The sequence below is a fragment of the Aspergillus flavus genome, chromosome 5, assembly GCF_009017415.1.
Source record: "Aspergillus flavus chromosome 5, complete sequence".
Lineage (NCBI taxonomy): Eukaryota > Fungi > Ascomycota > Eurotiomycetes > Eurotiales > Aspergillaceae > Aspergillus > Aspergillus flavus.
In genome coordinates this window covers 1,051,124-1,077,929 of record NC_092408.1, presented here as the reverse complement: position 1 = coordinate 1,077,929, position 26,806 = coordinate 1,051,124, and the positions used below count along the sequence as shown (strand labels likewise).

At 48.4% G+C, this 26,806-nt stretch overlaps 12 protein-coding genes across 12 annotated transcripts; 6 read left to right on the top strand and 6 right to left on the bottom strand.

Annotated features, from left to right (window-relative positions):
• Positions 1-70: 70 nt before the first annotated feature.
• On the top strand, positions 71-1,249 carry F9C07_2284568 (AhpD-like protein). The gene has a single exon (XM_041286268.2). The coding sequence runs from the start codon at positions 246-248 to the stop codon at positions 768-770; it is 525 nt and encodes a 174-aa protein (XP_041147358.1). The 5' UTR covers positions 71-245; the 3' UTR covers positions 771-1,249.
• On the top strand, positions 1,250-2,465 carry F9C07_2284567 (beta-lactamase-like protein). The gene has a single exon (XM_041286267.2). The coding sequence runs from the start codon at positions 1,348-1,350 to the stop codon at positions 2,095-2,097; it is 750 nt and encodes a 249-aa protein (XP_041147357.1). The 5' UTR covers positions 1,250-1,347; the 3' UTR covers positions 2,098-2,465.
• A 1,138-nt stretch (positions 2,466-3,603) lies between these two features.
• On the bottom strand, positions 3,604-4,633 carry F9C07_2284566 (putative homeobox-containing protein wariai; the record flags this gene model as incomplete). Its single annotated transcript, XM_071510703.1, has 2 exons — positions 3,604-4,037; positions 4,069-4,633. The coding sequence occupies 2 exons, from the start codon at positions 4,631-4,633 to the stop codon at positions 3,604-3,606; spliced, it is 999 nt and encodes a 332-aa protein (XP_071364309.1).
• A 544-nt stretch (positions 4,634-5,177) lies between these two features.
• Positions 5,178-5,751, top strand: F9C07_6581 (uncharacterized protein; the record flags this gene model as incomplete). The annotated part of the gene is made up of 2 exons (XM_071511488.1): positions 5,178-5,556; positions 5,690-5,751. One exon carries the CDS (start codon positions 5,178-5,180, stop codon positions 5,535-5,537), a length of 360 nt encoding a protein of 119 aa, XP_071364308.1. The 3' UTR covers positions 5,538-5,556; positions 5,690-5,751.
• A 433-nt stretch (positions 5,752-6,184) lies between these two features.
• On the top strand, positions 6,185-7,190 carry F9C07_2284565 (uncharacterized protein). Its single transcript, XM_071510702.1, has 3 exons — positions 6,185-6,299; positions 6,364-6,423; positions 6,523-7,190. The coding sequence occupies exons 1-3, from the start codon at positions 6,238-6,240 to the stop codon at positions 6,737-6,739; spliced, it is 339 nt and encodes a 112-aa protein (XP_071364307.1). The 5' UTR covers positions 6,185-6,237; the 3' UTR covers positions 6,740-7,190.
• Positions 7,191-7,788: 598 nt separating this feature from the next.
• F9C07_6583 (FAD dependent oxidoreductase-domain-containing protein) lies at positions 7,789-9,651 on the bottom strand (the record flags this gene model as incomplete). Its single annotated transcript, XM_041286262.1, has 1 exon — positions 7,789-9,651. The coding sequence occupies one exon, from the start codon at positions 9,649-9,651 to the stop codon at positions 7,789-7,791; it is 1,863 nt and encodes a 620-aa protein (XP_041147355.1).
• Positions 9,652-10,508: 857 nt separating this feature from the next.
• Positions 10,509-12,001, bottom strand: F9C07_6584 (uncharacterized protein; the record flags this gene model as incomplete). The annotated part of the gene is made up of 2 exons (XM_041292704.1): positions 10,509-10,868; positions 10,928-12,001. 2 exons carry the CDS (start codon positions 11,999-12,001, stop codon positions 10,509-10,511), a joined length of 1,434 nt encoding a protein of 477 aa, XP_041147354.1.
• Positions 12,002-13,453: 1,452 nt separating this feature from the next.
• F9C07_2284562 (histidine acid phosphatase) lies at positions 13,454-15,750 on the top strand. Its single transcript, XM_041292696.2, has 4 exons — positions 13,454-14,014; positions 14,066-14,961; positions 15,018-15,471; positions 15,524-15,750. Exons 1-3 carry the CDS (start codon positions 13,664-13,666, stop codon positions 15,175-15,177), a joined length of 1,407 nt encoding a protein of 468 aa, XP_041147353.2. The 5' UTR covers positions 13,454-13,663; the 3' UTR covers positions 15,178-15,471; positions 15,524-15,750.
• Positions 15,219-15,596, bottom strand: F9C07_2233816 (uncharacterized protein; the record flags this gene model as incomplete). Its single annotated transcript, XM_071509941.1, has 3 exons — positions 15,219-15,335; positions 15,398-15,471; positions 15,524-15,596. 3 exons carry the CDS (start codon positions 15,594-15,596, stop codon positions 15,219-15,221), a joined length of 264 nt encoding a protein of 87 aa, XP_071364306.1.
• Positions 15,751-16,089: 339 nt separating the features above from the next.
• F9C07_2284561 (ankyrin repeat-containing domain protein) lies at positions 16,090-17,561 on the bottom strand (the record flags this gene model as incomplete). Its single annotated transcript, XM_041286258.2, has 1 exon — positions 16,090-17,561. The coding sequence occupies exon 1, from the start codon at positions 17,470-17,472 to the stop codon at positions 16,090-16,092; it is 1,383 nt and encodes a 460-aa protein (XP_041147352.2). The 5' UTR covers positions 17,473-17,561.
• A 105-nt stretch (positions 17,562-17,666) lies between these two features.
• F9C07_2213909 (uncharacterized protein) lies at positions 17,667-19,660 on the bottom strand (the record flags this gene model as incomplete). The annotated part of the gene is made up of 4 exons (XM_071509670.1): positions 17,667-19,155; positions 19,244-19,286; positions 19,441-19,594; positions 19,624-19,660. The coding sequence occupies 4 exons, from the start codon at positions 19,658-19,660 to the stop codon at positions 18,118-18,120; spliced, it is 1,272 nt and encodes a 423-aa protein (XP_071364305.1). The 3' UTR covers positions 17,667-18,117.
• A 368-nt stretch (positions 19,661-20,028) lies between these two features.
• Positions 20,029-22,724, top strand: F9C07_2162252 (uncharacterized protein). Its single transcript, XM_071509303.1, has one exon. It carries the CDS (start codon positions 20,155-20,157, stop codon positions 21,859-21,861), a length of 1,707 nt encoding a protein of 568 aa, XP_071364304.1. The 5' UTR covers positions 20,029-20,154; the 3' UTR covers positions 21,862-22,724.
• The last annotated feature ends 4,082 nt before the right edge of the window (positions 22,725-26,806 follow it).

Below are 26,806 nucleotides of genomic sequence, written 5' to 3'. Positions count from 1 at the left end.
ATAAGCCTGTGTGACGTCATGATCCAGATACATAGTTCTTAAAAGACGAGCCTAACTCACCCCAATCGACTCGCCCGTAGAAAATATTACGAGACGTCTCTCTAATACATTCTTGCCCTCCTCCTTCCTATACATATATAAATTTCCTCGGGTTTTTCACAGTGGTTCTCCTCAAGCATCGTCCTTCTTGATCACCCGCCCTTATCTCATCTTTTTGCAACAAATAGCATTGGAAGTGCGATGTGATGGCTCGGATCCCTCTCACCGACATAGCTACTAGCACTGAGACTGAGGAGCATATATACAAACGGTTCCCATCCAACCTCGTTCGCGGTTTGCTGCGCACAACGCCGGAGATCGCCAATGGTTACTTGGACTTGGGCAAGGCTTTATCAGGATCGCCGCTGCCGCCAAAGCTTCGTGAAATGGCTATTCTGCGGGTCGGCGTACTTACCCATAGTCCCTACGAGTGGATGCAGCACATCGGTATAGCAAAATTAGTACATGTCGGCGACAAGGAGGTTATCGCCGTTAAATCGGGAGAATATGGCAAACTGACCGACCAGGAAGCGGCAATGCTGCAGTTCGTGGACGAAGTCGTCGCGAAGCCAAAAGCTACGGACACTTTCGACTTGGCCCTGGCCAATCTGGGAGAGCAGGGCCTGGCTACAGTGACTTTGCTGGTCGGACACTATATGATGACAGCCCGCTTCCTCGAAACACTTAACATAGACCTGGATAAGAACGCCACCAGCTGGGAGAACACTTAGACTACAACGCGCAGCTCGCATGTTGGGCCGGTGACAATGGCAGACAGCTTTATAGGAGGAAGCTAACTGAAGGTGTCAACACAAACTGGAAGGACAATATGATGGTGATGAATCAAGTTGCCAACATTGGAAAATGGAGCCGGCAAAATCCTGATATCCACTTCTCAAGGGTATCTTTTAAATAGCTCTAGCGTCTTAATAACCATGGCAATGAAACTGGAAAAGTAGGGAGATGCTACGATTTAATGTCGAAACGTATGCAAATATTGCTGTTGACAATACGGCATGTGTAGTTCTAATACAGGGAGGTTAACCTGTTGCAATTAAATGCCTTTAAAAAGATTTATTAAGCCTTCCAAACCTTTTGTTGGCCATTCTTCTTGTATTCAGATTATATGATTTTATATGACGTGTAGATTAACTACCGCCATATGGATAACTAGTTAACTATTAAACATTACGTCACGACAAATGGCTTCTTCCCCCACCAATCTCCGTTAAGGGAACAAGCATATTGCGGACATTAAGACACAAATTTGGACCAGCTTTATCCTTGCTGTCAAGAAGGAAGTACGAAATGACCGAAGTAGCTCCCAACGTCTTCTGCATTAGCGTCACGGACGTCAATGTCACCGTGCTCCGCGAGGGGTCCGACTTGACCCTCATTGATGGCGGATGGCCCGGCGATGTCTCTACGATAGAGAACGTGATCAGGTCGATTGGTAACCGACCAGAGGACGTGCGCGCGATTCTATTGACCCACGCCCATATCGACCACCTTGGCGCGGTGCAGTCATTTCATGACCGGTTGAATGTGCCCATCTACTCCGACCCGATTGAGATCCGTCATGCCGCCCGCTACTACCTTGAGCAAGCGGCCGAGGCCGACATTATGAAAGGCCCAATGCCACAGACCCTCGACTGGTGGGAGCGGGTGCTTAAAGTGGGTGCCGATACAGACATCACCATCACCGACGTACAGCCTGTTGCCTCAGGGCAACTGGATGTCCCGGGTCGACCGGTTGCGATCGCCACGCATGGTCATACTTCTGGGCACAGCGCCTTCTACGTACCGGCAGCGCGCACTGTGATTACTGGCGACTGCCTGGTCACCGGTCATGCATGCTCGACGATCGAGGGCCCACAGCCATGTCCTTGGTTCTTTAACCACTCGATTCCCGAAGCACTCTCGGCTCTCAAGGTGCTCAAATCAGTCGATGCCGACATAATTATTCCCGGGCACGGGCAACCGCTTAACATGCCGATTAGTCAGGCCGTTGACATCGCTCTGAAGGTGGCAGAAGAAAGCGGGTTCGATAAGCACTAGATTAGACTACAAATGTTTTTTCTTCATGGTGTGGGAGGCAGCCGACTGGTGAGGCGTATGAGCTGAAAGCGGGCTCCAGCGGTAGGAGGGCGAGACGTCGCAGCGTGGATAGCGTTGAATGGGGAAGCGACAGAAAGAGGAGGCCTGGCGCTTGGATAGCGAACGGAGGTTCAGCAGAGGAGACTGCCCCAAGGTTGGAGGACGAGGATCATGATATATTTAACTACACTCAACCTTTACTTCCCAACTCTCATTCTGTTCTACTGCCTTGCATCGAGGAAATCTACCATCTAATCCATCCAAATTTGCACCAAATGCAACTAATATAAATATAATTCTCGACTGTAAATAGTATTAGGGAATGGGGATCTAGGTGTTCTGTGGTAGCTTTCTTGCAAAGAGAATACGTTGCTACCCTTCAAGAACCATTAAGACCCGCTTAATGACCCTAGTATTCGCGATGGTTTTTGAAGCCAAGGGAAGTAAGGTTACAGAGATATTCAGTCTTTTATTGTAACCCTCTGCCAGTATCTTGATAGCAGCGCAATTATTGCCTTGCTGTGTCATGCTTACGAGCCTTTGGCATCCACCTGCTTGTCTTTAGGGGCCAGCTGGAGAACCACATTAACCAGATTAGAAGTAAGAAGAACAGTAGAGTCTACAGGAAGTAGGATATAAACCCCCGGGGCTAAAAGGGTCTACACTCCCATCCAATCTTTTCTTTTCCTTTCTCGTTGTCCTGGTGGGGGGGATGGGATTTACCCGGTACCGAATACCAACTACCAATCCAGAAAGGCGTTAAGCAGGGGGAAAGTAAGCAGCGATGAGAAACGAGAACTACAACTGCAACCACACTAAAGGTAGGAAGTATTTATAGATACTGGGTCAGGTCTTAAAGATAATAGTAAATCTTAATATATACTCGCCGGTCACATAGATACTCGAGATACTTAGGATTAAACAAAAGTAGCTTATTAAAATCGGATAATTGCAATCGTATCTTTTTAATAGATTACTTATCGAGAATATAGATAGATAGATATAGCTGTAATTTTAGAATAGTTATAGAAAAATGAATATATAGGGAAATAGCTAATAATCTTACACTATAAGATAGTCTCGCAGTTCGAGTTCCGTGACTCAAGCGTTAACCAGTGTCTGTTGGACCGAGAACTGCGAGACGGATAGATGCAACTTGAACGTATCTGTTGAAAACTAAAGGTTCAGTTATATACCCGTATCCCTTCTTGAGAGATGACATCTCTGGCTCGGATCACTCGGATCGCCTCCATTTGTTCGGGCCGAATCCTTCACCTTCGCATCAAGGCCATTCGGACAGAGTCGGCTTATCGGTAGCAGACTCGAAGCTTTGTTGAATTTTATTTATTTATTCTTTTTGAACCCGGAATCTGTTGCACATTGCACAAGCAATGTCTCTAAGAATGCAAACCGATATTTTAGTAACTATTGAACCAGTGTATAATACATAATAACCCCTATTAGACCTTAAGAATCCAGCGAGGAGCCACCTCGATATCGGCTCTTATAATCATCGAACACCCTCACAACATCCTCATTCAAATTCGACGGTGCAAAGATAGACGACCGATTCATCTTTGTCAAGTCGAAGTCAGTGTGTACCCGACCAGTAGAAACCAAAAGCTCAACTGCCTCGACATGTTCCCTCTCAGCCGCCAGCATAAGCGGTGTCATACCCTTCCTGTCCTTCCTATCCGGGTCGGACCCCTTCGCAAGCAGTAACCGCACAATATGCGTCCGTCCTAGTTGCGCCGCACTCGCGAGTGCCGTAATGCCGTGTTTACTTGGCAAGCTTGGATCAACCTTCTCGTGGGTAAGAAGCGCCTCCACCACATCCGTGTACCCAGCCTCAACAGCAGTTAACAGGGCCCGGCTCCCAAAATTCGGCTCTTGGTCGGGCTCTATGGTAGGGATAGCAAGAAGCAATTTTACGATGCGCGCCTGTCCGGTCCTCGCGGCGGCCAAGAGTGGGGTCTCTCCGCACTGGGATCCCTTTCGCTGATAGTAATAGTTTCACGATGGCAAGGTAATCGCCCGCCTTTGGATGCATGGCATCCGTAGTTGTTGTTGGCCTGAGCGAATCGAACGCCGTGAATGGAGAAGGCTGGCCGTGCCTTGCCGCCCAGGCGAGTGGAGTTTGGAGATGCGCGTCAGGCGCATTCGGGTCTATCGTCCCCGCGCACAGAAGAATGGCAGAGACCTCGGTGTGACCGTTTCTGGCAGCCCATGAAAGGGGCGTTCTGTGCTGCAGATCGTGGGTGTTGGGGTTGGCGCCTTCTTGCAGCAAACGGTTGCAGGGGTCTGCTTTGCCATGTTGGGCAGCCCATATCAAGGCTGCGCTATCTTGATGGAAGATTTGGTGATGGTAGAGAATGGGGTTAGCGATTGCGTACAGGATTTTAGATGCTTTGGCGACAGAATCCACATCTTGTACCGATGGGAGGAGGAGGGTAGCGATGCAGAAGAGTAATTCATTTGGGAGGGTTAGTAAAGACATGTTTATGCAGAGTTGGGATAATACACATACTGTATCTCTCGAGCTGTATCAATTACTACTCCGCTTTGCCATGTCATCTTTGCTTTCACTTAGAAACTTGCGCGAGCTTTATCAGAGACTTTACTTGGATCTTTTTTATAATCTTTGTACGGAGTTTCTTGCACAGTATTGTTCCGGAGCGAGGTAAAAGTATTCCATATTACCTTTTTACCACATCTGCAGACTGGGCTCTTGGCAGCCTGGTGGTGGCGATCATTCCCTTCCTCATAGATAGGAGGTTGGCCTTGCTCATGAGAGCAGTTATCGCAACTTGCCTACAGTGGTTTCGTTTTAGACCGGCGTTCTGTGCTTCTGCTGTCTGTAATGGTCTGCCAGACAACTTAATTTTACATTCCCATCGCAACTGCTCTCCTAATGCGCCTGGGCGTGAGCATTTCAGCAAGCTCTCAGATGCCCATGACTTAGAGGAATTTTTGCAGTATATCTCAGCTCTTCGAACTCATCAAACACGATGATCGTCAGAAAGCCAGTGGGCTTAGACCTCATGCAAACATACTTTAGTACGGATTTTAAAACAGTATTGATGTGTTTCATATCTACTATTGAGGGCCGCAATCTGCCACATTGCACCTGGAAGTATCATTACGACTCGTTCTCCAATTCTTATGTTTTCGAGTTTGGAAAGTCATTTTTAAAGTTGAAGAGGCGGGATAACTACTTCGAAGCGCGAATCCATGCACCATGTGAAGATTGTAATATTGTGGCTCGACGCACAAAGGTGGAACTCGAGTTGATTGTCATGTCAGGCTACCCGCCATGGTATCAAAATAGCATGAAGAATGAACATGGGGTGGCCTTCACTTTCCCACAGCTGGATAACCGAAGCATTGCTCGTGCTGGCTGAATTGTCGCCATTGGTCTCGGTGATGCTAGCACGTTACCATATTTTGCAACATCCTTCGGTGACTTTGAGCCATTATTCACAGGGAGTCACCACAGAGGGCCCGGTCGAGGTTCCTGTTGGCGAGCTTGTCGATACCTATTAGAATTCATCAGCGACCAACTTGAAAAAGTATTCCCTGATGACAAGCGTGTTCGTCTCACAAGGCACGCGGTAGATAGAATGTTGGAGAAACATACAGGTAGTGGGATATCTAGTTTGCTAGATAATACTCCACTTGAGGGTGCAATGCTAAAAGGCAGGTACACGGATGGGCTTAATGCATCAGATATTGATTTTGCAATCTCTATATTCAACAACCTTGAGCTAGGAAGGCCACACATTGATCGATTAAAAGGCATTATTTTACCTGTACTTGCTGCAGCAAACAGGGGTCTTTATAACTTACAGCATCTGAATACCCACAGCTTTCAATTAAGGGGGACTTAAACGATCGAGCAGCCCAAAATCTTCCTGTTTTCCTTAGGTAGTGAATTAGGGATAAAATCAGATGCCTAAGGCTCTGTATATATTCATCGTGATCGTATCCAGCTTTTATAGTAAAGACCGATACCACTTTCCATATAACCGACCCCGAAACAATGGTGTAGGGGTCGGTTAACGTACATGCAGGATGTGATTCCCCTTGGCGGGAGTAAGCTATATGTTGTGTAACGTTATTGGGTTACAACAAGAAAATAACCACCCGGCCCATCTATCTGAAATGTAACAATCCCAAGAACACGCCCACCTACCATACACTCTGATCTCGTTTTATGTCATTATACAGGGCTAGCACCATCTACAGACATCGAGATGGTGGCACCATTAGACTCTCCAGTGAGGTTATGTAAGCATGATTGTTACTCTCCCCACCTAGGTCAAGACAGGCAGCACCTACCTCTCTGTTTGATCTGGGGGCCGCACTCTGGAACTGCTGACGGCTCAGTCCCACAAACGCCCAATTTTCCACAGATATGACACTTTGGCCTCGATATCGTTTCCGGCGAAACATTACTCGGGACGAAATTCATTCCCACTTGGACAAGAAAGCTCGTTTACAAAACACAATTTTTATCCGTCGCGACTTGGTCTCTTCTGTCATCCCGAATAGATACGTGGAAGAAACAAGGCGTTCGAGATCTTCGAGTTCATGTCATCTTTAGTCCATTCCTTCCCCGAGATACAGAGGTGTATAGGGTCACGGGCCTCGTGAAGCGTTACTCTCTGCGTGGAAGCGAATGTATGCATGCGTAGCGGGATTTAATTTTGAATGTTACTGTGTTTTGAAGCCTACCGAGAGAGACAAGAGCCAGCCCTCGTGGGCGCTGCGGGTAGAAAACTATGATTAATAGCGCGAAGGAGAAACACTCTTCTTTCTTTGATTCTTTGGATACCTTTGATGTGAATTAAAAGCTCCGAGTAAGGGTTATTAAGGGTATGGAACTGTGGTCACTACTGAAGATGCTCACTCTCGGAGGGTGAGCACTTTCTGCTGGCCTGTTGCGTAAAAGCATATCTCGATTAGCTTGAGGCGGCACACTAATCAAGATGAGCCACCATGATTTTTCGCTTTACATAGCGTTATGGCTGCTTGTTAACCAGCTCAACAGCCGGCCGGGTGCTCTTAGCGAACGCGAGACACTAATCCCACCAATAATTTATCTCTGGTCTAACCGGCTTTAAGACCAAAGTGCTTCCTGTATGTTTCACTTGCGTTTCATGTGATTCTCAATTAACATACATACAAGCCGTCAAGAAGTGCTTGGTCTTGGTCTACATACCAGCTTCGTCCGAAGCTCCACGCAGAATTCATTCACTTCTAGACCGCCAATCCGTTTCGTACAGCAAAATGGCACGATCTAAACAAGTCAACATCGACCGCGGGAATGGGTTAGGATCATGCAAAAAAATGTCAAGTTCAGGCAACTGATTAAATATTTCTCCTATTACTATACTTTCTGTCTTATCGGGGCATCGCTAACTCTTATTCTTAATATTCTGGTTGCTCTTCGAAGTCCAGCCGCCGGCAAACTCGCGTGAATCCAACACAACTACCCTTATTTAGTAGCCACTTCACTGCAAGCCATGCGTATTAACCTCCTCTCGCATTCGACCACTCTTCAATTTAATACACAGGATATTATCAATTGGCCAGGATTATAGATAATCAAAAGCCAGAGCATCTATCTAAAGTGGACCAGGATTGTTGCTATCAGAGCTTAGATATAGATTTCACCCCGCCGTTACTGGTATTTGTATCACCTAGACCGGTCATTTGGATACACAACTGCTTGAGTTCGGGCATATAGTCTTGCATTTTACGGGGTGTTGTATTGTGTCTCTTACACAGATGGGCTGCTGCCGCGGTCGCAATAGCATGCTGGGCCCCATTGCCCATAAACTTCGTGTTCGAACCGGCGATATGCGTGACGCTTATATGTTTGCCCGCCATCATCAAGTTTGAAATGTTCGTTGAGTAGAGACACCGGAAGGGCACATCATAGGGCTTTTTGTCACGTTCGTCCCACTCCCAGTACTTGAGTCGAAAGTCATATTTTGCATCCTTGTCTCCTGGGTAGTGTAGACAAAAGGCTCCGTCGTTCTTCACTACAGCGTCAGGGAACTGTTTGTGACTGCGAATATCGGTCTCAGTAAGTATATAATCGCCCTTATATCGGCGAAACTCCCCTTGAGCTGCGACGTAAGCCACCCATTCTAGCTCGAGATTGGCGTACTTGGAAACCGTCTTAACGTTCGAAAATGTACCGTAGATGGCCCTGAGGAGATGGTCGCGAATATGTTCACCATGGGTGTAAGGATCCAGTCGCTGACCATACTCCCAAAAATGAGTCAATGGTCCCTTCATTCGGCCCCTCACTGAAATGTCAGCGTTGCCATTTGAAGGCGCCACAACAGGGCCTGGGCCGTTCTCGATCCCAGGCTTTACGAGCTGGCCACTAAGATTGGAGAAGTCCTTTGCCACCTCAGTTGCCCATGGAAGCTTTGGGAATGAGATGGGAGAATCTGCCATTCTTGTGCGGAAGAAGAGTGTATTGCCATGATGTGTGTAATCATCGCCTACTGTCGGTGCAAGGCTTTCGCCGTACTCAGACTTTGATTCTTGACCGAAGAGAGTTTCTGCTCCCGACAACAGACCGAGTATGCATTTTCCTGAGCAGTCAATGAACGAGGTTGCAGCGAGGCGGATCTCTCGCCCAGTTCGCGCATCACGAGCATCGACGGAAAGGATGCGCGAGCCGCTAACAGTCGGGTTGTCGACAGTGCTTAACGCGCCACTATGAATCGCGTCAGTTGTAGTATTGTAGACAGTGTGCTCCAAGAACAAACTCGCGGTTGGTTCGGCTCTTAGCAGGTTTTCGGCGTAGAGGTCTCCATTCGGGTGTCGTTGAGATATTTCGTCAATCAAAGGTCCAGTTACACCACGAGGTCGAAGACCAATCTCGACACTGCCATTCCCGCCCAGTACAGGTCGGTTATGGAGAAGCGCCACGCGGTCCCCTAAACGCGCAGATACCAGCGCAGCGGCAGACCCAACGATACCACCACCAACGATAACCACGTCAAAATGGCCAATCTCAACTGGTTCCTGAGGAAGCCCCCGAAGAGCTCGCCTCCATGCTCGTCCTGCCTCGGGTGGAGGGGCGTCAGCTTCCTGACTGAGGAAGATAGCATCACAGCGCGCGCAAAACCCAGTCAAGTCGTGTAATGTGAGTCTTGTCTTGTCTTCGAGTGACACAGCGCCTCCATATTCCCATGACCAGTCCTTGTCATTGGCACCAAACTCACGATCAAGTGGTTTGCCGTTAACCATCAGACTAAACCTCCCAGGGTGATGGCCTGGAACCCAGTCCTTGGCGCGCACCCACACATAATATAGACCTGGTGAAGTATGAATGACCGTTGTGGCATCTGCAACAGGCACCCCATTCCCATGGGCCAGAAGATAGGGTGAGCCCATCTCCAAATCAAACTGGGAGTCCATGGTCCAGCCACCAAAATCATCGAAGGTCTCGGCTTCGACCAAGATTGCGGGATGTGAAGGTATGGGTACCATGATTGAATAAGATATGTCTTTGTTCACCAAGAATATGTGGCAGAAAAAACGTTGAGTTGCGTGCTGGTGTACGAAGCCCAGCGCTAGGTTTGGTCCGCGAAACAGGAATCCAGCAGCCGATTTAAAGCAGGCTGTCCTTCTTCTTGCTAGATTTAGACTTTACCATGGGCATACCAAGGCAAGATTGCGTATCCTCGACGGTTATTCGGATCCCGCGGGTTTATTTCTTCCGTTGAGGCCCACAGTAGCGAACATCCGAAATTTGGCTGCCGCGGCTTAAACGATTAAAAGCCGGATCCGCTCGCGGTTCCGATTTGATGGTTTCATGTACGAATTTAATTATGTAGTAGCTCTCTAGATATAGGCTGAAACGCGATAAAAGCTTGTGTCCAACTCAAGGCGGGCAACTCCGCGAGTAGTGGTTCACTTGCCGGGTAGAAGTAGATACTTGATGATTGTTGCCTGGTCATCATGTTGCACAAGGGGGCTATGTGTTCAAGACTTATCGGTATTGCCTAAGATGTATTAAACCCCGCCAGCGGCCCGTGGTTGATCTTTGGCTGAGATGTAAAACTGACGTGGGATTGATGGTGCATGTAAAAGTGGAAACATATGCAATAAGGGCCAATAACTATACAGTTGAGGTGGATCAAATGTGATAAGATCTTATTGTTCCCCTCACAGGGCCTTGCGCATCAATTCCAGAGCGTTTGGATTAAGTCTCAAACGCTAGTCTATAAAACGAGTAAACATGTGTCTCTATATCGTAACCGCTAGGTATTAAACGACAACATCGTGAAATGTACATAAAACCAATTTATCCAGACGCCTGACACAGAATCATGATGTACAATGCTCTAGAAGATCCGTGTAATACTCGGTTTTACCCACATAGGCTTCTCACATTGATGCGACGCTCGCCAATTCCGCATTTTCGACACATCCCAACCGGCGGAGAGTCGCACTTCGTTGGTGGGCGGCTTACTATGACCCAGTCGCATTGTCCGCACCAAGATACAATGGCCGGAATGATCGTAGGTGTACGACAAACATTCCGCATGCTCGTGGCATGCAGTCCTACAGGCTTCCATGGACATGTGTGCCGGTGACTCGTCGGGCTCTCTGAAACCACCCCAGTCCCCGTTGTCCCAGTCAGGTTTGCTTTCGAATGTCCCCATGCGCGTGTATTCAAACAGATCTGCGTATAGTAAAGGTTTCTAATAATCGCAATTAGTTATAGCCGATGGAATGGAAAAAAAATTGATTGTAGACAAACCTTGCGATCTCGTTGGTTTTCCCATTCGTTCAGCCCCTTCATGTCTGACAACATAGTCTTATGCATGCTAATTACAGGCTGACACCAGTACGCGTTGTCGAACGGAATGCTATGCAGCGGATGTGGGTTAAACATGGGCCACAGCCCCGACAACTTGACGCCCTTCTGGTACAACACCCAACCCAGCACGGAATCCCCGCAACAGTCACCCTTCACTATATCCTCATACTGCAGACTCAGAGATGGCTCGATGTATTCGCCCATTGAGCCGTGATGCCTGTGCACCATCTTCTTCATCGCACCCCCGGAGAGTACAAACCCGGCGCCACCGTACGCAAAATACATTGGCTTTCCCTGGGAAATCTCACGTCCAGGCGATGGCGAACCCAAATACAAAGGTTCCGACGGGTCGTACTGATCGAGAAGACGGAAGAGGTTGTCCCACACATAGTAAGTATCAGACTCCAGAAAAACGTACCACTGCGCGGTCGGGTTCGTCTCATGAGCGCGTTCGACCATGGGCAAGAATTTGAAGCGATCGAGATACCAGCCCTCGTCGCTCCCCACCGCCTTCTCATCGCCTCGCCTCAAGGCTTCGTAGGGCTCGAGGTCCGTCACATTGAAGCGAAATGATTCGGGAAGCGTCGCAAGAATGTCGTGCACGCGATGACCTTTGAGTTCACTTTCGCGATCGGAGACGATGAGGAGGTTCGGAATACAACGGGTGACGGTCGAGATCTGAGCGTCCACGCGATCGGCGGGCTCGGACGCCCCGATCTTCAGCACGACCTGGATGCGTGACAACACATAGGTGGGGAAAGAGTCGCACAGGTGGTCGTCATCAGCGCTGGAACTGGCGGTGAACTGATTCTTGATAGGAGCGAAACGTGTGGTTGTTTCCCATTCCCAGTAGTCCGGTTCGTTCTTGTCGTGACCGGTGGCGTGGTGGTAGAGGGTCGCTGGGTCTAGGGAAGTATCAGGCACACTGATCTTGAACACTGAAGCCACGATCACCACGAACAGGATAAACACCAGGAGATTCGTGGTTTTGCGGGACAGTATTATCCGCGCCATCAGCTATAGTGGGGTGTCGAGAAATTATATATTATAACAAGGTTTAGAATCAAGGCCAAAAGTGATCGGCATAGCCTGCATCCATGCGATAACGAATCAATTCAAAAAAGGGGCAGAAACGTCACTAGATGTGCTGTCGCACATTTGGGGACTTGGGAAAGACTTCAAGATAAAGTAGAATTATTCACAGCGACGACGGGCAAAAAGGAAAGGAAGGAAATACTGGGGAAAATGTCAGGAACCAAAGATAGGACAAGTTGAAATGTGACAAAAAGTGGATTAATTGGAGTTTAAATCAACACTCCTGACCCAGCTAACGCACGATAGTGGGCGAAGAACCCATTGCTCCATCCCATTCCTCCAAAGAGATTAAGTCAACTTGAAGACTTGGTCCCTGGGCCTGCAAATTTAATTTGACAAGCAACCGTGGGGGGTTATGGACTCCATTGGTTTATGCAGGGCAAAGTGACTGGTGGCAACCCACAGGATCATCGTGTGCCTTTTTTAGCAGTATCAGAACCATGGAACAGAGTTGATCGTCAATGGCAATTGTTCCTGGCTCATCTCAACGGTGAATATCAAAGAAACTGTCATTGTTGGAGCATCTTGTGCTCTTAACCTGGTAGCCAGGGCCTCACCCTGTTAAATCGTTCTTTGGCGGAAAAACCCTGGCAATATGACATTTACCATGGAGCTAAAGCCATTGACCTTGTCAGAGCGAACCAGTGAATCAGCTTAGGGTCCTCATTATAGGCCAGTTGGAACTCCACTGCGGAACCTCTTCCTGGGCTGTTAAACAAATGAAGTTCAGGGACCATCACCTCACCTGCTGCCAAGAGCCCTAGCGGCGACTGGTCACTCGACCACTTGCCGGGAATTAGAAATGCAGCCTGAGGCATCTACATTGTTTGCCCCTCCTTATTACGTATTCAGTCGATCCTGGTCGCGCGTCCAATATACCATATATGAGCACGCGCTATGTGAAGCACGCATAACAGAACATGAAGACAATTACAATAGTGTCACGTGGCCACCTTAGATAATTGACTATAACTCCACTGCCATTGTCGTGATTTTCCTAATCTTGTCTTTCCTTTATCTATCGCTTAGCCCACTGTACGTAACAACAATCATTCTGGCATAGTCACCAACATGCATAAAATCTCAGATTTCTGCTCCAATGCACTTGCGGATAAATTAGGCGTGGATGATGACTAAACAAAGCTGTCTGATATAAAACGGGTGACTGATTTGTTTTTTCAAGATATGTAAACTGCCTACCGGCACCTTCCAGTTTGGTTATATATTTCTGGCCAATGGACTCTTCAAACCGCGCATGCGGCATGACATCCCGGTAGTCGGTGCATGTAGAATTCCGAGCAGCCCCATAGTAACAGACCATGACCTATGCTGAGCCACAGGAAACTTTAGCGGAACACACGTGCTCTAGCAATTTTACGTACTAAATGATATATTGAAATTGAACTGAAGCATTAAGCTGGCTGATTATTTCGGCAAATTCCGAGGGCCCGCACCACGTGTGAGATGACGGCCCATGATTGGCGGGTTTGCTGGATTGCTGGCATTAAATGTTATCTTCTAAGTCTGCCATGACTACTCCGATTAACTCATAAATAAACCCACGCGCACGATGGAAACAACATGCTATCAGTGTACGAAGGTCTTTTAGACATGATTGCCCTCATAATAGCCCTCCTCTCCGGGACGCCGTCCCTCGCGTCCCGAGACACATTCTATCCGCCCCTCAACCATACAACCTTCATCACCAATGCTTCTCTCGGCACGTACGGCGGCATCTATAACGCGCCGGCCGACGCGACCAGCCCCATAGGTGATGTATACAACTACTGCAGTATGCCCCACCCGAACGAAGATACATACTCCCTGCCGCCTCCCGTCGCCAACCACTCCGTTACCGCTCGCCTGGTCTATCTTGAGTATCTCCAGCGCCATCAGCGGCGCACTCCTTATAACCTCCTTCCCGGGGGCGAGGTATGTCATCCCTTGGGGTAGCATTCTCCAACTATTAGCTGACAGTCACAGAACCAAGACTACAACTGCGACAATATCCATCCCCATCTCTACGCTGCGCCAGCTGCTCAGGGGACCCTTCCAGCGAAAGTCTACGGTCAAGCGTACTCCGACCCATCTAACCCGTTCTTGACTACATACGTCAATGGATCTTGCCAGTATCCGCAGCTCACGATCGGAGGCCTTCTAGATGGCTACCAACACGGTCGCGATCTCCGCGCCGTCTACGGAGACCAGCTTGGTCTAATTCCCGACTCGCCCGACGGAAAGGTCTGGTTCCGCTCTAGCTCCTCCGCCCTAACCCAAGGCTCTGCGGGCGGTGTCCTCCGCGGAATCTTTCCCGAGCACTCCGGACCAATCCCGCTCCACCAACAGGCCTCTGGGATCGACACCGTCGACCGCGGGTTTTCCTGTTCCGCTCGGGACACGCTGCTCTCATCCATCCAATCCACCGCAGAATGGAATGAGCATCTATCCGTCACTGAGCCACTGCGCACACGCTTATCTACTATGTTTAACGCTACTGACTCTTGGACTTCTACGTTCGACCACTTTGCCGACAACTTCCAGGCCCGCCTGTGTAACGGCTACGAACTGCCATGTCGCGTGCAGGATGGATCTGACTGCGTGACAACCGAGCAGGCAAATGAGGTTTTCCGCGCCGGCGATTGGGAATGGAACTACTGGTGGCGGACCAACGCGAATGCCACGCAATACATCCAACTCGTCGAAGGTCTCTTCATCGGAGAAATTGTGCGAAAATTGGAAGCCGTTCAGAAGGGCAAATCCGACCTAGTATATAGCCATAATTTCGTGCATGATGGCGATATTGGTCCTATTCTCGGTGCGTTGGGAATCAGATCGCTCCGCTGGCCGGGAATGGCATCGAATATTGCTATTGAGATTTGGTACGTCGGGCTCCTCTTATTCCTCTCTTATGAATTTTGACTAATGTGGAAAACAGGGAGACTTCCGAAGAAAAGCTCTATGCTAGAGTTCTATACAGCGGATCCGCGATTGAGACTATTCATGGGACCTTGGATTGGATCCCGTTGCCTGCGTTGATCAATATCCTGAAGCCGTTCATCCCAGATGATATCATCTCGATGTGCAACTCCAGCTGATGATTGCGTACCCTAATAGCTAATATGATATAATACCATCCTCAACCCAGTAGATCAGTCTTCACAACAGTAACAGTAGACCCCATCTGAGCAGCACTGAGGGAACCGTCCGTGACAACACACCGCATTCGAACAGGGCGATGAGCATGTGTAGCAACCTAGAAGAATCAGTCTATCTCAACCGATAAGTTAAATAAAGTAACGTACGGCTGTCATCGACCCCAAGTCCGAGAACAGTCTGTTTCGACTTCAAGGCCGGGATTCTATGGCCTTCCATTGAAGTCGTTCGTAACGCTGCATTCGTTAGCATATCCGTTCCATCACTGTCAGAAATCAGGACTAGTACAGGTGTACTGATGCTGCACCGCGCTCGCGACAGAGGCAGTGAGTAGCGCCGCAGCGATGGATTTCAAGTTCATGGTGGATGGTGGTGTCGCAGTCGGTTGAAGTTAACGGAGACGAGATGGGATGAACTCGATCTATTCTCTATAGGCAAGATACAAGGGTCCATTTATATGCAGAGTCTGAAGTGGTCAGAATCAAGTGCCCAATGTCATCTGCTGCTGGGGTTGGGGTGTCATATGCCCTAATCGGTCAGCTGATCACGTTGCATTCCAAGACCTATCCTTGTGCTTGTCGTATTTCTGTCATGCTTAGGTGATCTAATAGAGGTCTAAGAATATCTACACAATTTTATTTGGACATAGAAATGGAATTATAAAAGCATAAAGAGGAAAAGAGATGGCAGTAGTGAAAGAAAAACAGTATGCCCAGCTTTGTCAAGGGAATCCAACCAACCACGCTAAACAGTGCTCATAATATCCAAAAGGTAGATCTACATGTGAGATGGAAGCAATAAATCTAGTGAATGCGACGAAAGACACAATAGAAATAGAAAGGACTGACCAAGACTCACCGTCTTATCCTGGGTCTCAGCCGTCTATCCCATCGCTGCTCTGGCTTCTCAGGAGCGCCTAGAATCCTGCTGGAGAGCCGTTTGAGACGAAGTGCCCGAGCCAGCTTCAAGGCGGTTTGTTCATTTGCGTTAACGGCTTCCTTTTCGGGATAAAAGCCCAGGATCATGCTACAAGCCTCGCAAGCAACCTCCATGATAATTTCCTCCTCGGCTGACAATGGACGGACACGCTTCCGTTTCCAACCGTGGATGCCACCACCTGGGTTAGCGATCGTGGCCCAAGGAATGCGGCCATACGTATGGCCCCATGTGCTCATTAACAGTGTGTGCAATGGCGTACCCTGCGCGCTCCCAGCACCGGAATTGACATCGATAAGAGCGAGCAGCTGCTGAAGGATTTCTAGATTCACCGACCTCTGCCTACAGGCAAGGTGGAGGGCTGTTTCTGCAACCCCGGCGATATGACCCACGTCGACACCGCGGTCAATATACAGTTTCACGACATCGGGTTTCCCAGACTCTACAGCTGGGAATAACGGAGTCCGACCGTTGGCATCGTAACTATTGAGGCTGGTAGCACACTCACGACACAGTACATTTATCAAGTCCATTGCATCGGGGCGGAAGGGCGCAATATGCCATGCTCCTTCTTGGGTGGTGCGATGTGCGGCTAAAGCGAGCCTGAGTCCGGCACGAGCAGCACGCTCAACCAGAGGAACTGGAAAGGTCCTAACGACTTCAAATATGGCCTGTGGACTGATAGGAGGAAGCTCTATCCTGTTATGTTGAGTCCGGTTATACTGGTCAAAATGATCCAAAAGCCTTTCAAAACCATATGCGTACGCTCTTTCGCCGACAAAGGTCATCAGCCAATTAGGAGCGCTAGGCAGGATTCCGGTATCTTGTCGCAAAACGTCTTCCTCAGCCTGTGCAGCGCAGAGCAGATCGAAGCACCTGTTTGCTCTGTAATGAACTGCCACACCGAGTGGACTCCAACCAGTCTTCGTCCAGCAGTCAGGTGAAAACCCGCACTCCAGCATGAACTGCAATCGGTCGTCGCGGTCCAGCGCGATGCAGTGCGTCACAGGATCATCGTGTCGGTAAACTACTGGTCTTCTCAGATTGCCTTGCTCTTCCAGCTGCCGGAAATAGTTGTCATCCTCATTCCGCCATTCTCTCCACTCTTGGTCTCCTTCGAAGACATAGAAATCGTTCCAGAGTAATAGCTGTCTTAGTCGGGCCTTGCTGTGAAAACGAATGGCAGATTCCTCGATTGGAGTCACATCAATCAATTCCCATAGGTCCGTCATACGCACGTGGTAAAGGATCCTCTCCAGTATCTCCACTGGGCATTCTTGAGTAAGATAGCTCCGCTCCATTGCATTTATACTTAGATGGGGAAATTCCACTTTGTGAACAGTATTCCACCGCAGGGCAGAATGGGATCATGGGAATCAACTGAGTAAGGGTGTTCGGCCAATCCTATAAATGAGGATATAGTTCGATATGGATATACTCCATTTTGGAAACAGCTTGGCTTTTAAATGCATACGGAGCTTTCACCCAAGAAACCACTTGCATTGCCTTTGGACATATAAAGAGTTGTGAAAAGATCAATATCCATGACAATGTAAGCTTTGTACCCATGACGAGGATAATAGACGCCCCCATTAAACCTACGGCCCTGGAGTAGGTCTTAGGATAATCACTTTGTGCTATGTTTTACAGACTTAGCAACAAGCGGTCGCTTATTTCTTATAAAGGCCTACTGGCCTGACAATGCTGCTCTTTGTGTGTAAAATAATAAAGGGACAAACGGTTGGTTCTACCATAACGTCATTGTAGCATTCATTATTTCGCATATTGTAAACTAGACCGTGACAAAAAGCTGTCGTTTGAATCTGATAACCATAAATTCATTGAAGAAACGAAAGGAGAAAAGGAAAACTACAGAGATTAGCAGGAACAAACACATAACCGCAACGTCTTGCAGGGAAAGCAAGGCATAGCGAGAGCACGGGAGCCTAGTTGTAGGATGCAGGTAACATGTTCCAAGGCGTTTGGCACATAGGGCACTTCGCTGGACGAGAGCAATTCAGACATGTCTCAATCCACTGGTTCATACAGTCCTTGTGGAAATTGGTTCCACACTCCTTCTTGCACCAGACCAGCAGCTTGTCACGCTTCAGGCAAGCCCTGATAGAGGCCGATGAATTTTCAATATAGTTTTCGTCTCTATCATTCCCACGACTAATATCTTTGGGCTGTTCTCTATCATCGGTCGAGAGCCCTGGCTCCCACAATGGCAGTAAGCACATTGCACAGTCTCCTTCCACAGATCGACGAGTTACCGAGGAGCGTGGAGAACCCGTGAATCCAGCTTTACCTTGTGCTGGCCTTGTCGCGATGTCTGGATATTGACTGGGAACGCTGATAGCTAGGGAATCGGTTTGAAAGTTATTGTGTGCTGGGGTGGACGATTGTCTTTCTATTCGCCGTTGCAAAATAGCACTTGTAGCTATAATCGCAGGACCAACGGGGCTTGGGAACCCTTCTGACACTCTCAGTCGCGAAAGCCGACCGTGAAGCTCTCTGGTAACTCCAGCTGGCCCCCCAAGCATCTCCAAGAATTCTGCCCTAGGTTCCTGCTCCAAAATTACCCGGTTCAGGAACGCCGTTACCTTAGTCAGAAAGTCGTTTACCTTCTCGCTCCATGTGTCTATTAGATCGGATGCTTGACCCTGATGATCATTTGTGCAAAGAACTAGTGATGCCAAATCCTCAAGGTGTTGATCTATGGAGTGTCCAGCGTGGACTTCGTCAGTGGCCTGGTCAAGGAGAGTACAGGCAGCAGCGCAATCTGAAGCGAGGAGACGCCGATGGCATCGGCGTCTCAGTGATGTGGCGTATCCAGCACACCAGGGCTCAGTTGCAGGGTAGAGGCCAATAATATCACCGACATGACGCCTTCTAAGTGGAGCTCTTGATGGTCGGGACATGGTGATATTATTCTCGTTTAAGACAGGGTAAGTCGACGAGTATTTCTCAGTGTGGTAAGGTTGCTATGAGCGCAAAGTAATGTTCTGGTCCAAGAATGGACGATCAGTAAGATTGCTTGTCATATGGAGGGGGTCTAGAATGCCAACTTACATTAGAGATATACTGAGGAGGGGGCAATCTATATTCACTTCGCCTGCCACAAAAACGCAAGAATAGCATTAGCCACTGCAAGCACCAGGTTCTCGTGGCTTAGCATTCACTACTCACTTTGAAAGATTTAAGAAGTCATGATTGGTAGATGACATCAATGTGAAGAGTATCGCATATCTTCTCCGGGCGGCACGAACCTTGAGCTAAAGATTCGGGAGATATTATCATTGCCTTTTTCTGTTCCAGATTGTGCACTGTTGATAGCCAATTCACTAGTCATAAATAATCTAAACTTGGTCACAAAGAGGTATGAGGGGTTTCTCATTCGCTTCAGGGTTTGTGCTAATACACCTGTAGCAAGTAGTGATAAGCTTACTCACACACAAAGCCAGAAATAGGAACCAACCCAGATCCCATGGTGGTTTCTGTCACAATACTGTCACTTTCAGGCAGCCCTAACTTTAAAGCTAAATCCCTATTGTAGAGGGATACCCTTCCTGTGAAATGCATATCACGTTATATGTTTCCCTCTCCTATTCATCAGCTCGCCCTGCCTAAACGAACCCGTATATCGATACAGCGATATATCCATAATAAGGGCATTATGCTACTTTTAGAAATACGGACCGCCTGACCAAATGTTGGTAGCGTCACTGACTGTTGGACCACTCCACCTTAGGGTCCATTCCACATTTTTCTTTTCGCAGTTGTCTTTCTCAGGCTATAGTTGTTTATGATCAAGTGGGATCCAAGGCAGGATTAATAGAATTATCTATATGACATGGAAATGACAGACATGATGTATGAACGACCATAATGAGAGGTCTGGCCCGAGCCAGCAGCATTAATGAAAACAATCAAATAGGGATCGGAAGAGTTTGAAGACACAAGGATTCAAAATAGGCCTGCTGATGAGCAATGCACTTTTGGGCTTCTGGACTACCTTACTCGTCGCAGTCCTCTCCAGCGCCGGCATCAGCACCAACGCCAGTATTGGCGCCGACATTTCCACCGACATTTCCACCCAGGCTGGCGCCCAGACTTCCGCCGAGGTTGGCGCCGACGCCTGCGCCAGCATTACCACCAAGACCAGCAGATCCACCAAGAATACCACCGACATTGGCTCCAGCGTTGGCTCCAGCATTGCCTCCCAGGTTGCCACCAACATTGGCACCAACGCCTGCATCAGCATTGCCGCCGACGCCCGCATCAGCTCCAACACCTGCACCAGCATTACCGCCAAGACCAGCAATTCCACCAAGGATGCCTCCAACATTGGCTCCAGTATTACCTCCCAGATTGGCACCAGCGTCAGCTCCAACACCTGCATTTCCACCAAGGTTGCCTCCAAGGTTTCCACTGGCATTTGCTCCTCCACCAACGTCAGCACCAGCATTACCACTAACACCACCTCCAACATTGCCTCCAACATCACCACCAACGTTGGCACTACCAGAGATATCCCCAGTTCCACTAGTGCCAACATCACCACCGAGATTGGCACCACCGGAGACATCTCCACCAGCATCAGCTCCAGCGGTGCCACTAGCACCAGCATCACCACCAATATTAGCACTTCCAGAGGCATCCCCTCCAACATTGCCTCCAACATCACCACCGACGTTGGCACCACCGGAGACATCTCCGCCAGCGCTGAGATCACCACCGGCATTGACGCCACCGCTAAGATCTCCACTTCCACTGGCACCAACGTCAGCTCCAGCGTTGCCACTAGCATCAGCATCACCACCGACATTGGCACTACCGGAGGCATCCCCACTAACATCACCACTAACGTTGGCACCACCAGAGACATCTCCGCCAGCGCTGAGATTACCACTTCCACTTACTCCAGCATCAGCTCCAGCATCACCACTGGCGCCGACATCACCGCCAGCGTTGACACCTCCTCCAAGGGTGGCATTACCAGAAACATCACCACTGCCTGTGGCACTGACGCCAGCTCCAGCATCACCACTGGCATCTCCTCCAACCTCAGCACTTCCGCTGGCGTCTCCACTGCCGCTGGCACCAACATCAGCTCCGGCATCACCGCTAGTACCAACGTTGGCACCTCCACTGACATCTCCGCTGCCGCTGGCACCAATATCTGCGCCAGCGTCACCAGTAGCACCAGCATTCGCGCCTCCACTGACACCCGCACCAGCATTGGCGCCGCCGCCAACGTTAGCGCCAACACTACCACCACCACTGACGCTTCCGCTGACACCACCGCTGACACTGGCGCCAGCAGAGGCACTGGGGTTGGTTCCGAAGCTGACACTCACGCCAACACCGTGGCCGTTCTCACATTTCTCACAGACGCTGGTAGTCACACTAACAGCACCGCTGCTAGTAGCACTGCCAGAAGCCTCACAAGCCTCACAAGAGGTAGTAGAAGTGGCCGAGCCGTGGTGGCCGAGCCATTCAATGAGAGGCAGGAAGGTACGAGACTGCACCCCAGCACGAGCTCTGGGTGGGTTGGAAAGGGGAGTACCGATTCTACCGGGGACGTTCGGCAAGGTACCATTGTGAGGTGTCACAGACACCGGGACCGCCAGGGTCGAGGTTGCCCCAAGGGCGAGGGTATAAAGAGCGTAACGCATGTCGGGAATTAACAAAGATAGAAAAGATAAACGAAAGATGAATGACTTTTTTTATCGCTTTTCGAGTGAAGGAACAAGGAAAGAATGTTGTGGATGCTGGCTGGATGAGGGGGCAATGGGAGTGGATTGAAGGCCTTTATATAGACGTGAGTTCTCCCTTTTTGTGCTGTTGATGTCGCTATTCGGACTCGAATGGAACCATGTTTCCGTCTTGAGCTAACGATGAAACCATTTTATCCATGGCATGGTCATGATTAGCTGTAGATCCACGTTTCAAGAAAGGGCGGCATATAGAAACTCAACCCTAGTCTGGAAATGCGCTTGACTAGATCGGAATGGTAAGTCGGACTTTTGGGTACTCGGTTCATGCTGCTAGAACGGTATAACCAGTTGTTCTCAAGTGACCTTCTGGATCATTTGCTTATGTTTGCGCCTTCCATCCCTACATAGAATTCTAATAATTTTTCCTGATGCTCACGACATTCAGTAAATGAGCTGGAGAACAACAGTTTCCCTGTGTTGACTTCCCCAATAACATCTCCTAACCGGATAAATGCACCGATTCAGCACACACCAGTAACCCACTCCCATCCCGATGCACACACGGGAAAGCCCCTGGCCCCTAGGGTTCGGACTTGATGTTAGTGCAAGGTCCCTCCAAACCCTCCCATGAATCATGGCAATCAACCATCGAGCTGAGGTATATTTAGAAACCGTGTGTGCATGAATCAAGCTACAAGCGCAAATAGAGTTCTTAATGTGGGGAAATATGGCAACAGCAGAACAATAGAGAGAACGCATCTTCAATCTGAAACGGTCGGGGAGAATCTTCGCTTTTCTTGTTCTAGACCCTAGAGTGAACCGCGCGGTGATTTTACCCTAACTGGGTAAGCCGGGATGACCAGCTAGTTTTCGGGGCGAACACTGGGCATCAAACTCAATTATGAGAACTTCCATCCAGCTTCCGATATCGCCGAGCGACTAGTCTAGACCTGTTTATCACGCTAAATGGATCTGCCTTTTCTGATTTACAAGCTATGGAATATGTCCAGTATGCATATCGAAGAGTTGAGATGCAGTAAAGAGGTAGAGCTTACTCTACGACACGTTCCTTGACATCAGTATAATGTTCCTTCTAAAGCTGTAGCTTGAGCGCCGAAAAAGCAATGATACTGTGAGAACCGTATTTTGGGGGAAGGAATACGCATGATTGAAACAGGCTAGCCCATGCTGAGACCATTTAATGGGGCTTTGACCTCTAATGGGTATAGCTAGAAAGGTCCTCCTTTTTTTCTTCCCTTCCGCTCAACCCTGTTGGGGACTCAAAAGTCGAAACAATTCTAAAGGATCCACCACAGACGCTAGGGCCGATCTGGAGCAGGGACGAACGTAGTAATCAGTTTTCATCGCCAACAGGAGGGCGTTCGTCGAACCCTCGGGAAGTGGATCAACCGTAAAATAGCCGAACCCCTGGATCGATGCCGAGCCCTAATTTACCTGAACCATCCCCAGGAGTTTCTGATCCTGCATTCCACAAATAGGGTGATGATCTCCCAGTGGTATAAAGCAGGTTGTTCCCATTTATAGGACAAGCCTTCTGCAGTGGTGGTTGTGGTTGGTTACTCGATCTCGGTGGTTCGTGATGGAGCTCATAGTAGAAGTCCCACTCAATAGGGTTCGGGCTAGGGGAATAACCATCGAGAACCGAAGTTGACCCGGGTCCAGTGTTTGATATAGGATCGGGTTCTATTTCTGTACTAGGATATCACGAAACTTTTAAAATGCATTTGGGATAGGAACATGGTAGCTATGGCATAATATCCTTGTGCTCTGAGGTTATGTAGGATACGGAAGATTTGCCCTCGTCGAAGTAGGGGAAACTGTTCCCCTCCCTGTCCTACAACCCGCGGTGACTTGTAGTTTCCAAAATTATATAAACATACGACAATGCTCAGTGGTGCCACTATCGATACCATTTTAAATGCGATCAATTTGCTGGCGTCTGTATCCTACCGGTCAGAACCACACGATACCTGTGCAGCCTTTAGTGCAGTTTCTGCTGCCGCTAATGGGTCTCAATCAGATATTACACTACGATGATCGGTAGCATCTCGAAACAGTGATGGTCATGGGTACCCTCCGCTTACATCCTGAGTACTCGTAGTTCCTAGAGCTCCTGCGGGATACTCAATACCTGGGAGATGTCTCAAACATTCTATCTGTTCTAGCCCCCGATTTTGCCACTACAGTCAGTGTATCTAACGACTCCATATCAATAGCGCCACATTCCCAGAAGAACCGAGGAATGATAGTGTACAAAGCAGCCATGGATCTTGTGTTTAGATACTCCGCTGAACAAGGAGACCTACACACAAGGCACCACACAATAAATCCCGGGATACATCGAAGAAGACCGGTCAGAAATTTTGTTCGGCAATTGGCCTATCACACCAAATAAGGAGCTCGTTTCAACCATCCTTAAAATAGAAAAGTGTTTGCTGTTAATCCATGGGCTTGCTTTGAAATCAAGGCATGAGAGACTGACAATCCACGAGACCTAGTATCGCGAGCCGTGTGTCGTAGAAAATTCTATTTCCTGCTCATCAATGACGATCATACACCCTTATTAGCAAGGAAAGCCAAGCATGAAGCAATGGTCCGAAGGATGCAGCCATGTCAAATGGGGGTTTTGCTCTGGGTTTCTCCGAGATCCTTCCACCTATGGCGTTTGCGGATATGCTTTGTCCTCAAGAGCGATCCCTCAAATATAATTTCTCAATAAATGGAGTAAGCTGTCATACTTAGGTTCGCCTGATGGGCTACTTGTTAGTTACAGTCGATATTGTAAACAGCTCCAGTTGGAGGGTACACAGCATAGTGTGGGAATATCCTTGTAGGTTCTACTCATTTGAGTACAAGCGAATAGTACGTTGATGTTCTGTCTATGATTCTCTGAAATTGTCATACAATCGACTGTATAGCTGCGTATAAACAAGTAACCTGAGAACATCGAGTGTCCCAAATATGTCCTTCATACATTTTCAACAATCCCGATAGACAATCGCACAATTACGTTGCAATGAATATCGTCTATAAGGAAGCGTATACCTGCTACCAATGCAAGCGAGATCCATCTCGCTTGCTAGCATTGTAGTCCTCTCAAAGATATCATTAACCACAAGGAACACATAATTCAACAAGGCAGAATGAAGCAGCTAGAGCTAATTATATATAAAGAACGTTATTTCATTTGTACTTGTTCCCAGGGCGGTAAATATATATATATTCTAGTACAAGGAGTTTGGGCCGCGCCTTGAATGGCCAAGTTCGCAACTCAACATCAGGGCTAATCTTAGTACAATTGGGGTGTCTGCTAGATTCTAAACTCCATAGTTCGCTGTTGGGGTTACTCAATAGCGGAATTTACGTTTTGTCGGAGAACTTCGTATATGCTTTGAGATCGTCGCCAGTGTCTGATTCTGATTTATTCTTAGCCTCGCCAGATGATCCAGCTCGTATTGAATTAGACGACTTGAATCTTTGTTACTATTAACCCCTCTTCTCCTGGTTTGGCGCCCTGGCATCCTTTTCAAATGCTTACTTTCCTCCACTTTCACCTCTGGATCGGTGTCATCCAATGGCATTTATTCCATCGATGGGATCTCCACCTCCAGATAGCGCCATTTTCTGTCGTCGAAAATGAAACCCAATCGTCAAAAGAAAGCAGATTCATCCTTTTCATTGCAGGAAGCATTGAACGAATTCTACAACGCTAGTAATCAAAGATGAAAAGACGCTACGGCAAGGGCGCACGAGGTGTTCCAACTCGCCGACAAGGCCAATAGCAAGCAACCCACTTTCTTAGAGAAACCAGGGACCTGTCTCCATTCGATGGAATATTTCGCTGCCTTCTCGACGTTGGCGTTACATCCTCGGCGAAGAAGCCCTCGCCTTTAGTTTGGGGATGTTTGAAGTACTTGTTGGTAGTGAGTATAAAAGCTTGTTTGCTCTGGGTGATTCTTAGCTGATTTAAGCCAGGCTGCTCTTAGATCACCATGTTACCTACAAAAGATGGCGGAAATGTTTTACAATATAGGAGATTTTGGTGACATGGAGATACGGCAATACTCGCCCTCCCTTTTTACCACCCCTTGTGTTCATCAAAAGAATCCTTCCCTCTACGTGGGGGCAGTACTATGCTGTGCACGCGCAATGCAAGCGATCATTAGGAAGCGTGAGAGCCTGCGCCAATTTATGCCAGACATCATGCTCAAGCCCTTTGAATTTAGATACGATGTTTCGTTGTCTAAATTTCAACAACATCGACAAGAATTCCTCGCAGAGGCAAAGAACACTAGGTTTATGCAGTAGTGTGAACCTCTACTTCGCGAAGTGAATGAGGTGTCTCAAGAGCAGCGTAGCTCCTCTTTCAATTTCGGGCTAGACAGAGACAGGGCAGTGATAACGATGGAAGAGAAATTGGTAGCACCCATGTGGTGATCTTGGTGCTTTTGGGTGCGATCGATACCAACTTTATTGACTGTGTTTTCACAACAGATATTTAGTGAAGTTGACCAGAGAGCCCACTTGAGGAGGCCTGTTGTTGCACTTGGAAATTTGAAGATGCGAGGTGTGCTCCATGCAATATACAGCCATCGGGGTATGATGCAATACATTATAAATATTATAATAGTGCTAGAATTGTAGAATCTCCCGGTATTCTGGAGGAATCCGGACGCAGCAACTCTCTATATTCCATAGCGACTACCACAGGCAATTCCATCAATTTACTTTGATGCACAAGTGGCTGCCCTTGTGAGTTAACCATGAGTACCACTGGAACAGCAGCCCTGCCTCACGTATCTCGCATTTGATCCACGTACCACCATAGGTAATAGAACATAAAGAAAGCCCGAGGCAGGGACCATCGTCACCGGGCTACAAACAGGCTATCCCT

Excerpts from the sequence above, each read along its gene's own strand:
- F9C07_2284562 (XM_041292696.2), top strand. The coding sequence starts at position 13,664 with ATGCTATCAGTGTACGAAGGTCTTTTAGACATGATTGCCCTCATAATA. Across the intron at positions 14,015-14,065 it reads ACCTCCTTCCCGGGGGCGAG|AACCAAGACTACAACTGCGA; the intron begins GTATGTCATCCC and ends TGACAGTCACAG. Across the intron at positions 14,962-15,017 it reads AATATTGCTATTGAGATTTG|GGAGACTTCCGAAGAAAAGC; the intron begins GTACGTCGGGCT and ends TGTGGAAAACAG.
- F9C07_2162252 (XM_071509303.1), top strand. The coding sequence starts at position 20,155 with ATGAGCAATGCACTTTTGGGCTTCTGGACTACCTTACTCGTCGCAGTC.
- F9C07_2284567 (XM_041286267.2), top strand. The coding sequence starts at position 1,348 with ATGACCGAAGTAGCTCCCAACGTCTTCTGCATTAGCGTCACGGACGTC.
- F9C07_2284568 (XM_041286268.2), top strand. The coding sequence starts at position 246 with ATGGCTCGGATCCCTCTCACCGACATAGCTACTAGCACTGAGACTGAG.
- F9C07_2284565 (XM_071510702.1), top strand. The coding sequence starts at position 6,238 with ATGTTGTGTAACGTTATTGGGTTACAACAAGAAAATAACCACCCGGCC. Across the intron at positions 6,300-6,363 it reads CCGGCCCATCTATCTGAAAT|GGCTAGCACCATCTACAGAC; the intron begins GTAACAATCCCA and ends GTCATTATACAG. Across the intron at positions 6,424-6,522 it reads AGACTCTCCAGTGAGGTTAT|TCCCACAAACGCCCAATTTT; the intron begins GTAAGCATGATT and ends CTGACGGCTCAG.